Source organism: Polyodon spathula, chromosome 11, assembly GCF_017654505.1.
Source record: "Polyodon spathula isolate WHYD16114869_AA chromosome 11, ASM1765450v1, whole genome shotgun sequence".
NCBI lineage: Eukaryota > Metazoa > Chordata > Actinopteri > Acipenseriformes > Polyodontidae > Polyodon > Polyodon spathula.
Genome location: NC_054544.1, coordinates 25,878,100 through 25,889,120, shown reverse-complemented (window position 1 = coordinate 25,889,120; position 11,021 = coordinate 25,878,100). Strand labels below are relative to the sequence as shown.

Below are 11,021 nucleotides of genomic sequence, written 5' to 3'. Positions count from 1 at the left end.
TCCGCTCCCTCCACTTTCTCTCTACTGCTGCGCGCATCCAATTCAAAACTCTTGTACTTGCCTATCGCTTTCTTGATCTTTCTGCTCCCTCCTATCTCTAGACTATCATTTCTCCCTACACCCCCTCTCGCCCCCTCCGCTCCGCCATCGGCAGACTAGCTACCACCCCCCTCCACTCTCCCTCTTCCAGAGCCTGCTCCTTCTCCACCCTTGCCCCTCAGTGGTGAAACAACCTACCCACAGGTATCAGTCCCTGACCATCTTCCGGCGCCTCCTCAAGACACACCAGTACTCGCATCAGCTTTTACTCGCACTGAACTGCTCCATACTTTGCTGTATTCTACTACTGCTCTTAATTTTAACTACTTCCTGTATCTTGTATTTTACTTTACTCTTGTCCCTATTCACGTTTTTTGTAATTGCTCACATTTGAAATCGTTCTCATCCATTCATCATATTTACTACGTGCTCATACTGGATTTTACTCATATAAGCAAATATTTTTAATAGATTGTAGCAGGTAGGACCCATTGGTGTAACGTATCACCTGACAAGACAGTTTCGCTATTAATCATGGGGTTTTTTAATTGTGCATGATTCGCAAACACAAGTTTGGGAACTCTGCTGGTGTGGGATTGCAGTGTTCGGGTTAGACGTAGTGACGCTTTGGCTGGCTGTTGAGGAAGACGTTGGTGCTGTTGTACTGTTGTACTGTTTATCCTATAGATACGATTCGCTTTTAATTTTGTTGCATTCAAAGAATGGTACCTTGTTTAGTCTAGTAGAGGGAAACCTCTATTTTAGATTTTCTTGTTGTTTTAGCAGTTGTTATTTTATTTTTGAATTATTCTCAGATATTTCACTGTTTTGTGCTAAATATATACCTGCGAGCTGTTTCAGTAATGGATAGAACTTGTTAGGGTTAATTTGTGTGCTGTGATTTATTTATTTTTTTTATTAATATTATTGTTGTGTTGTGGATTGTCACTGTACTCACATTTTTGTAGTAGATATTTTATTGCATGTTGGTAGTATTGTCTTGATTCGGCATTGGCAGTGTATAGTCTTTGTGTGCTTTATAAATGGATTGGTACACCCTTTTATAATTGTAAGTTGCCCTGGATAAGGGTGTCTGCTAATAAATAAATAATAATAATAGTAACTACTGGTACTGATTGATTATATTACTTTGCCAATTGTATTACCAATAGCACATATATAATAGATAAAAGCATGACACTTTTTGCACCTTACTGTAGTACAATAAGCTACTCAAAAAGTATTGGGTAGTACGGTGGTCCCACACCCAGCTAACACTTTTGTCCCATAATACAGTCCTGGATTAGCACTTTATTTCATTACATGTTGTAGTAACTCAGTTAAAGTTTAATATATGGGACACTTTATGTGTTTAAATGTATGATAGTTTTAAATATTAAACCACTTTGAATAAATACAATCAGAGGACTGATCCCTTTGTCCCTGAATATGGTTAGCACCTAATGCAGGGCACATCCTGACTGGTACTGTATGGAGGGGAGATTCTACGATGACTGTTAATGGGCAGTTACCAAAGTGTTTGTAAAGAGCTGTAATATTCGTTTTGATACAATAGGCCCGAGGAGAAACAATGCCGGCTTCATCTGTTTCTATCTCAGCTCTGACTGGGGGTGTCTGCATTGTAATCTGTTTATTTGCATGCATTGTTTCCGAAGATGCCCTCAAATGCTACGATATGCGGTGACATTTCCCCAGGATCTGGAGGGTGTTGTGCAGAAGCAGCAGGTTATTTGAATTGTAAACGGAGGGGGTTGCAGTTTTCTTCTCGCAGTTTCTACTGAATTGTTACAATGTGTTCAGGTCAGTTTGGACAGTAGTCTGGATTTTCCACGTCCATGAATCAAGCTGCGCTCCTGTCTGTGTAACGAGCAGCTGATGTTACCCTACAGTACTGTCACTGCTATTTTCATGCTTTCCAATGAAAAAAAAAAGTATTTTTTGAAAGTATTTAAATACAATTCAAATTTGAAGGGACGTGCATTCTTACCATTTTAGGTGAATCTGTCTGAATAATGGCCCAACACCACTTACTAATTAAACTGCTATCTTTTAAAAATTGTTTAAGATATTTTTCAAGAATTTAAACACCACTGTTGTACTGTGTATTATATAGTGCAGCACCATTAGCAGCCTTTTTAGTTATCAATTAAACACAAACGGAATTCAATTAAAGAAACAGCACACAAATTAAAGGCATTTATTTTGAGAGATTATTAAAACAAAAACATGTATTTATTGTCCCCGTTCCGGGTGCATACAGCCACCAGGGGGTGTAATGGGGCTGGCGTACATACGCACACACTTTAGTTTTGCAAAACAGCTTGCCCAGCGTGAAAAAAATTGCAAACCTTCTTTAGCTCACGTTGTAATCTCAAGTATATGGATGTCTGTGAGACTGTCTCTCTGTATGTTATTGTCAATATCTGGACACCCTGCTTTTCTAACTACAATGAAACCTGAAAAAGACATTCTTTAACATAAGTTATTAGTAGTGTCAGGATGTAGGGGTCTGTACAATGCACCGGGTCAGAATGTTCAGTGGTAGGGAATAAATGTCACTACTGATGTGCTTGTTTTGGTTTTTGGTTTTTAAAGACACACACACATCTAGTAATATTTCAAAACTAGTAAACAATACTTTTTTAGTTATTTTATGGATGTTTTTCACCTTTCACAGAAATGTGGTGCACATTTTGCACTGGTTAAAATGGCTTGAAATGATTATTGTATGACATAGGAGCTTGGGATCTTGAACATTGCCACATACTGTCTTGTGGTAATGATGCATGATGATTTCATGTGTTTTATGTTTTTGATATTTTCTTAAATGCTTGAGACAACGTTAACAATATACCACAGGTAAACATTTTTGTATACCTACTTCAGCACAAATTACAACTGTGGATAGCAGAGCACCTTATAATATGGATCCACATTCACTTTGTTCATTGCATGAATTTATAATCCAGCCATTTTCATAGCTAAAAGTTATTTGAATTGGAGGATATGACAGATGAAGTTCAATGGAACACATTTAAAAGTTACAATGCAAGACATGCAGGCTGGGTATATACCTAAAATTGAAAAAGACCAGGTTTAACAAAAAGATGGAAGAATATAGGAGCATGCTTAAAAATGGATGTTAGGAAATGCTTACAAATAGATCTAGAAAGAAATATTGCCAGGGATGCTAAATGTAACCCTAAAAAAAAGTATTCTAATATTATAAAAGTAAAAGAACTGTGAAAGAGGAGATCAAGGTATTGAGGGATGAATATGACAATGAGCTTTATGAGGACTGCAAAATATCAAGAGGATACAAATAATATGCTGCCAGTGGCGCTAGTTTGCACACACACACAGGTCTTAATTTCTTAAGGTACAGGAGCTACAAAATAACAAATCACAGGCCCAGACAGGATTTATCCAATGGTGCTTAAGGAATCAAGGGTAGAAATAATTAGAACACTGGCTGCTATCATGAATGGTTCTTTAGAAACAGATGAAGTCCCTGAAGACTGGAAGCTTGCAAATATTGTGCCATTATCTAAAAAGGGGGATAAGACAGACCCAGGTAATTATAGGCCTATTACTTTAAATTCCATAACATACAAAATGATGGGGATATCATAGGGGAGAGCCAGCATTTCAGAAGAGGGAGGTCTTGCTCAACTAACCTACTTTTGATGATGTTACAGCTAATGTAGATGATGGCAGCACTTATGAAATAATTGATCTTGATTTTCAAAAAGCCTTTGACAAAGTCCCACAAAAAAGATTGCATTAAATTAAAATCAGCAGGAATACAGGAGTGGGCATGTCATTGGATACAGGACTGGTTAAAAACAGAAAGCAGGGTAATTGTGAGAGGTGGGGATATACATAGTGGGGTACCACAAGGGTCTGTATTTGGACCCTTACTGTTCCTGATTTATGGAAACAAGGAAGAAAGATACACACTGCAAGGTTGTTAAATTTGCAGATGATATCAAACTTGTGGGAGTAGTGGACCCTGAATCTGCAGTCCAGCTAATTCAAAGGGATTTGGATCATATCTATAACTGGGCAAACTTTGAAAAGATCACAGGGTTATAGTGAACTCTTCATTAAAGTTATCTCACCAAAAGTGGTGAGGCAATTACAAGACAAATAGAATGTTAGGCTATATTGCAAAAAGCATGGAATACAAGTCTAGAGATGTTATGCTAAGATTATACAATGTCCTAATGTCCCCACCTAGAATATTGTGTGCAGTTTTGGTCGCCTCACTATAAAAAATACTAAATGCACTAGAAGGTACAGAGAAGGGCAATGAGGCTGATCCCAGGACTTAATGACATGAGCTATGAGAACAGGTTCAAAGAATTACATCTCTTCAGCTGCAAAAAAAGAAGGGACTTGATTGCAGTCGTTAAAATCATGAATAGTATAGATAAAGTTAATCCAAGACTCTACTTCAAATTTAGCACATAGAGATGAGCAGGGCCTTTTCTTGTTTCCAGACTTTTCCTATGTTCTTATGAATTTGGCTTATAGGTGGAGATGCAATAAAAAAAAAAAAAATAAATAAATAAAATTTAAAAAAAAAATGCAGCAAGTGGATTATTTCCTTTACTGAGATTCAAATATAAAGTAGATCATAAACAGTGTTTTTAAAGCTTGAATGCTACTTTGCAAGGCACTTTTAAAAGATGTGGTAAATGAGATGAAGAACTGATAAAATAATCATGAGTCAATTTTTGTTCTAACAAATAGTATCAGTGGGATCATCAACATCAGCACCATCTGCTACAGCATCAGCCACTCAATCCTGGACTCTGAAATGAACCCTGTATTTATGTCGTCAACAAAAAGATACCAGCTGCATCAAGGTCGACTGTTGAGAACAAGAAGAAATTTAGTATTTAGAATGTGACAAGGCTATTTTTTCTACTTTAATAAATATAGTGTTTAAATATCTATTTTTATACCATGATACCTACATTTTTTGTTTTACCATAAACAAAATACAGCTAGACCAATACCATAAGAGACAGGGTCAACTGTAACTTAACATAAATCCTATTTTAATTTAAAAAAGAACACAATTCACAATTCAAAGTTAGTTACCCATGTCAGTTTATAATCTACCATGCAGGAGATGATAATTATGGCAAAGTAAGATGTACTGGAATGTTCTGAAATCGGGCATTGTGATTGGCTGAGTGCAGCTTCATGATTCACAGTATGTATACTGAACAAGTATTGTGACTTACTGAAATAATTCAAAAGAGCAACTTGCCTGTATTACAGACTGGATGGCAAATAAATGAACAGTTTGGGAATGTTGGTACTTTTTGTCAAGCTCAAATCCCCATAGACTACCACTGAGCTTGAAAGGAGCCCATTTGCGAGCATTATCAAATTTCTGAGGCTCTGGCTCGAGCCTGCTCGCAGGTCAAACACTAATGCTGTGCAGCTCTACTAAAGACCCACTGTATTTCATTTGTTTTATGAGGCTTTAACTAAATAAATTACATGTGCTTTACTAACCTTCTTTGCTGCATTGCAACAAACAGCACATTGCTTAAAACATTTTTTTGTAATCCACTATGCAATGGTGAAATGCAAGTTCTGTATAATTGAGCCTAGGCACTTATCTTTACAGCAGAATGCTACTATTTTAATAGTCATTAGAAAATTGGCATTTTATTGCCTCGAATCTCATTGGCAGGGGGGTACATTAACTTTCAATAGATGACCAGGGTGGGCAGTATTGGGAAATACCGGATCTTCCTCATTACTACTTTGGGTGGTCCGGCATTGCCCAATACCGCCCATTTTGTCGGGTCTTATTGCTTACATACACAAACCTACAGAACAATATTAACCATTCTAACTGGTCCCAAGTATTCCATTGCAGTAAAAATCTAAAGGCTAAAGGATAAGTTTGTATCTGTTGAAACTTGTGCTTGTAGACTTCTTAAGTTCTTGTGTCAAAAGATGAATATATTAATTCTAAATCTGTGCAGATTTAAAAACACAAAATGCTCATGAGAAATAAGATTGTAGTAACGTACTAGTTATTCTCAGTAGACTACAGTATAATTTAAATGTGTATGTGTGATATACACACGCACGCAGTAAATTGGGATTGGGTTGGGGTGGGAAAACCTGGGCTGAAATATTGTTTTCATAAGAAATTTCAGGAAACATATTTCTTTCTTTATTTTTTTTATTATGAAATCTTATTGTCCAGACTTTATATGATGTTAATAGTAGATATTGTTATCTGTTAATTGTTACTCTATAGTGTGAATTTTGTTGATGAAAGACTATGGCATAAATACTATATCACACCTTAGTCCTTTCATGAGGTCAAATTGTCCACACATATATTGTCAGTGCCTGTTATCTAATGAATCCCTGTGCATTGAGAAAGTCTGGATACTTTTCTTCATCTTAATACTCCTCTCCTTCCTCTTCCCCTTCATCTCCCATGCTGTCTGTTCCAACCTCTTCGTAGTCCTTCTCCAGGGCAGCCATGTCCTCTCGGGCCTCAGAGAACTCTCCTTCCTCCATACCCTCCCCCACGTACCAGTGAACGAAGGCCCGCTTGGCGTACATCAGGTCGAACTTGTGGTCCAGGCGGGCCCAGGCCTCAGCGATGGCAGTGGTGTTGCTCAGCATGCACACAGCCCTCTGAACCTTGGCCAGGTCACCGCCAGGCACCACGGTGGGAGGCTGGTAGTTGATGCCCACCTTAAAGCCAGTGGGGCACCAGTCCACAAACTGGATGCTTCTCTTGGTCTTGATGGTGGCTATAGCAGAGTTGACATCTTTGGGCACCACGTCTCCACGGTACAGCAGGCAGCAGGCCATGTACTTGCCGTGACGGGGGTCACATTTCACCATCTGGTTGGCCGGCTCAAAGCAGGCATTGGTGATGTCAGCAACTGACAGCTGCTCATGGTAGGCCTTCTCAGCAGAGATAACTGGGGCGTAGGTGGCTAGGGGGAAGTGGATACGGGGGTAGGGCACCAAGTTGGTCTGGAACTCTGTCAGGTCAACATTCAGAGCACCATCAAAACGCAGGGAGGCGGTGATGGAGGAGACAATTTGACCAATGAGACGGTTCAGATTGGTGTAGGTTGGACGTTCGATGTCCAGATTCCTGCGGCAGATATCATAGATGGCCTCATTGTCTACCATGAAGGCACAGTCGGAGTGCTCCAGAGTGGTGTGGGTGGTAAGGATGGAGTTGTAGGGCTCAACAACAGCTGTGGAGATCTGGGGAGCCGGGTAGACAGCAAACTCCAGTTTGGACTTCTTGCCGTAGTCAACAGAGAGGCGTTCCATCAGCAGGGAGGTGAAACCAGAACCGGTACCACCACCGAAGCTGTGGAAGATGAGGAAGCCTTGGAGACCTGTGCACTGGTCAGCCTGGAAAAGACACATACAGCACATGGTGATAACTCTTTCAATTAGAAAAGCTCACATTTTATATGAACCTGCAGAAGGCCAGCATATACAACCAAGCTTCTTTACATTTGAAATATCTGATACAAAATGGTAAATTTTATGGAGCAATTTCTATATCTACTGAACTGATGCAGGTCTGGTGTTTTGTCAAATATCTTTTGCAGTTGGTTTCTGTCATTGACAGCAGTTATTGGGTCAATGAGATAAAGCTTATTATGGATTAATGGAAGTCTTCTGTTTGCAATACTTTTAATTAAGGGCCATTCAATCCATCAGAACTGGAAATACTTCATTCACCCCCAAAACATTGCAAAGTAACAAAAAGGGCCATATAAGAGATGCAAAAGAAATATCACCAGTTTGCGGGTCCTGTCAAGCACCAGGTCGATGATCTCCTTGCCAATAGTGTAGTGCCCACGGGCATAGTTGTTAGCAGCGTCCTCCTTGCCAGTGATGAGCTGCTCAGGGTGGAACATCTGACGGTAGGTTCCAGTACGAACCTCATCTGAGAACGGAATGAAGAAAGTCAATATTCAGCCAAGGAAAAGATAAAAACTTCTTCTGGATTACTTCATTCTGCAACAACATGGTTTCATGTTCTGGAGACCAGTAGCATACAGTGATAATTTACCAACCTTGATTACAAACAGGATCTTTTAAAGCCTTCTGGACAGGAAAGCCACACCCAAACTTGCATTCCTTTAATACAATGATGGGACACAGCTGAAGTATTAGCTTGGGTAACAGAAGCATAAACTGGCTACATATTTAGGATATATTACCCCAGCTTAAATAAATAAGTCAATGTTATATTTAATTCCATTTAATTAAAAAAAATAAAAGATTACCGATCACAGAAGGTTCCAGATCCACAAAGACTGCTCTGGGGACATGTTTTCCAGCTCCAGTCTCGCTGAAGAAGGTGTTGAAGGAATCATCTCCTCCACCAATGGTCTTGTCACTGGGCATCTGCCCATCAGGCTGGATCCCGTGCTCCAGGCAGTAGAGCTCCCAGCAGGCATTGCCCATCTGCACTCCAGCTTGGCCGACATGGACGGAAATACACTCACGCTGAGGGATAACAGGACAGGCCACATTTTAGAATTTATGCTTTTAGAATTCAACAAATGCAAAATGCAGGGCAGGTTTTTACTGGGTTGAAAAACACTTTGTTCTGGAAAAATCTGTACCTTGAGGTAATCCAGGACAGATTATTATATTGTCCCCTCCCCCCCTTCCCTTAAAGACAAAGGCCAAAAGATCACGCTAGTCAGCAGACTTCCAGTTTCACCCAGCTGTAAATCTCAATGATGAATGAGATGTTTGTTTCAGTTGTAGCCCCACTATAGGTCTAAAGTCTACCTTTTTAGGTCTGTTTGTTTTTTGGTAATACCCCTACATTCAAAATGCTCCCCCCAACAACAGGCAAGACGATGGACCAATGTTGGGGACATGTTGATTAAGAATTTGCATGTCTATTTACGTGTGTACAATTGCTTTCTAAATTCAAGGTCATTCTAAGCTTCTCCTTCAAAAAACATATTTACATGGATAAGCCCTAATAAAACACAAGTCTACCACCTTCTGTGTTAGTACAGCATTGTTATTACAATGCCATTATTCTGCCCCTGATGTGGATTCAAATAAGAAAAGATAACACCACATTTTACAGCACTGCAATTGCAATACCGCGACAGTTGCAGAGGCATATTTTCTTTATTTTAAATGTTATATCACATTAACTATATTTAAGCATTTTACAGCATTTTCAATTTGTGCAATTATTGCATTAACAAACAAACAAGCAAAATATTTTTCAGCAAGCACACGGAACTCTTTCTTTGGTAGTAAAATAGCCAAAAATGAACGGATTATAAGGACTGAGGATAAAGAGGTGCAGTCACTTGTCTTATTGAACCGTAGCTTTCTCCCAGGCCTCTGCTGAAACCAGAGACAAGATCCACGCCCTAAACTGCAACGGCCAGAACACACCGCAGAGCACGTTGGCTTCCTGCCCTTATTTAAAAAGTGTGCCTGCACAAAATATGCAATATGCAATTAACAGCTGACCTGGGGATAAAGTATGTGTTACCGGTAATTCAATCCAAGTAAAATCCCCATTCACAAAAAATATAATTTCAAATATGCTTTTTTTCATCAGTCATTTTTTAGATGCATTTTTTCAGGGTTCACCCATTCACTCACTGGGTTATTTCAAACAGCAAACCAATCCAATCACGATTTCCTGATCTTTAACTATAGCAGGAATAGATTTTAAAAGCAAATACCCACTGGATCTACTCACCATTTTGAGTCTGTTACTTCAAGACGACAGCAAGGATTCGTAATGAGGTGGTGTTTGAGCTGGGCAGCCGCTGAGCCCTGTGTAATATAGCAGAAGGGGGAGGTGATTACCAGGAAGCAGGAAACTGCTGTCTCACATTGGGGCTGGCTTTTAGTGGTGTAGCACAGACCTCCCATAGACTCAACCGGGAAAAAAACAGGCTACCACCCCCACTACTCAATCTCACAAAGACACTTGCTTGCAGCTTTGTGTAGCTCCAAACTATACACCCACCCCCTCCTCTCATCTTAAGTAAAAAAAAAAAACAACTAGTTTGATTGCACCAACGTGGATTAACCACTAACCCAGATTAAATCAAGTATTATATTTTAATCATGTTGCACAAAACTAACCCAGGTTTTATATGTAATATTTGTTTAAAATTAATCCAAGGATAAACATTTCTTAATCCAAGATTAAAATATAATCACACTGCACCACCCATTTTAATCCAGGTTTACATGTGAAAGGTAGATTAAAGTTAAACTTTCTTTGGAGGTGGTTTAAACTTGGATATGGCAGCATACCTCAACTGGACTGAGGTACAGGAAAGAGTTCCGGGAGACGAAAGAATGTTTATATATCATGTTGTACAATTACAAATGTAATTAAAACAAAAATAAAAAATTGTATGCAGCATGTTAAACTATATACATGTCTGCAGGCGTTCACTTGTGCTGATTGCAGCGGATCCAAGATCCTGTACCTTTTTGTCTGACAGGTCAGAAGTTTGCAATGAACCGCATGAAAAATGAAAAAAGTTGCAAAAAAAGAACTCTACATAACATATTGTGACCCGGATGGCTTGATGTCAGACCAAGAAGAGACAGAGAACTATACTGGGGTATGGAAACATTGATGCGTGAGTTTAATAAATAAAAAGGTTTAAGCAAAACAAAAGACATTTACAAAACAAACAGCGCGGTGGTAAAATAATTAACAATAAAACATATAAACATAAAACAGTACATTTAAATAATAATAATACATAATACACACAGGGGCACGGGTACCCCACCACAAATCTCCCCCCTTGTGCGCAGCAAACATGGCCATAAAGACCCAGCAGTCTCGTCTATAGTCCTGGGCCAAGAATGGAGGCCTCAATGGGCCCACAGGTGGCAATGTTGTCAGCGACAATGCTGTCAGTGGAATG

General features: G+C 39.2%; 1 protein-coding gene across 1 annotated transcript; it reads right to left on the bottom strand.

Moving 5' to 3' along the window:
* Positions 1 to 6,260: 6,260 nt before the first annotated feature.
* LOC121323275 (tubulin alpha-1A chain-like) lies at positions 6,261 to 9,928 on the bottom strand. Its single transcript, XM_041264244.1, has 4 exons — positions 9,827 to 9,928; positions 8,370 to 8,592; positions 7,878 to 8,026; positions 6,261 to 7,482 (listed from the first exon to the last, which is right to left on the bottom strand). Exons 1-4 carry the CDS (start codon positions 9,827 to 9,829, stop codon positions 6,502 to 6,504), a joined length of 1,356 nt encoding a protein of 451 aa, XP_041120178.1. The 5' UTR covers positions 9,830 to 9,928; the 3' UTR covers positions 6,261 to 6,501.
* Positions 9,929 to 11,021: the final 1,093 nt, after the last annotated feature.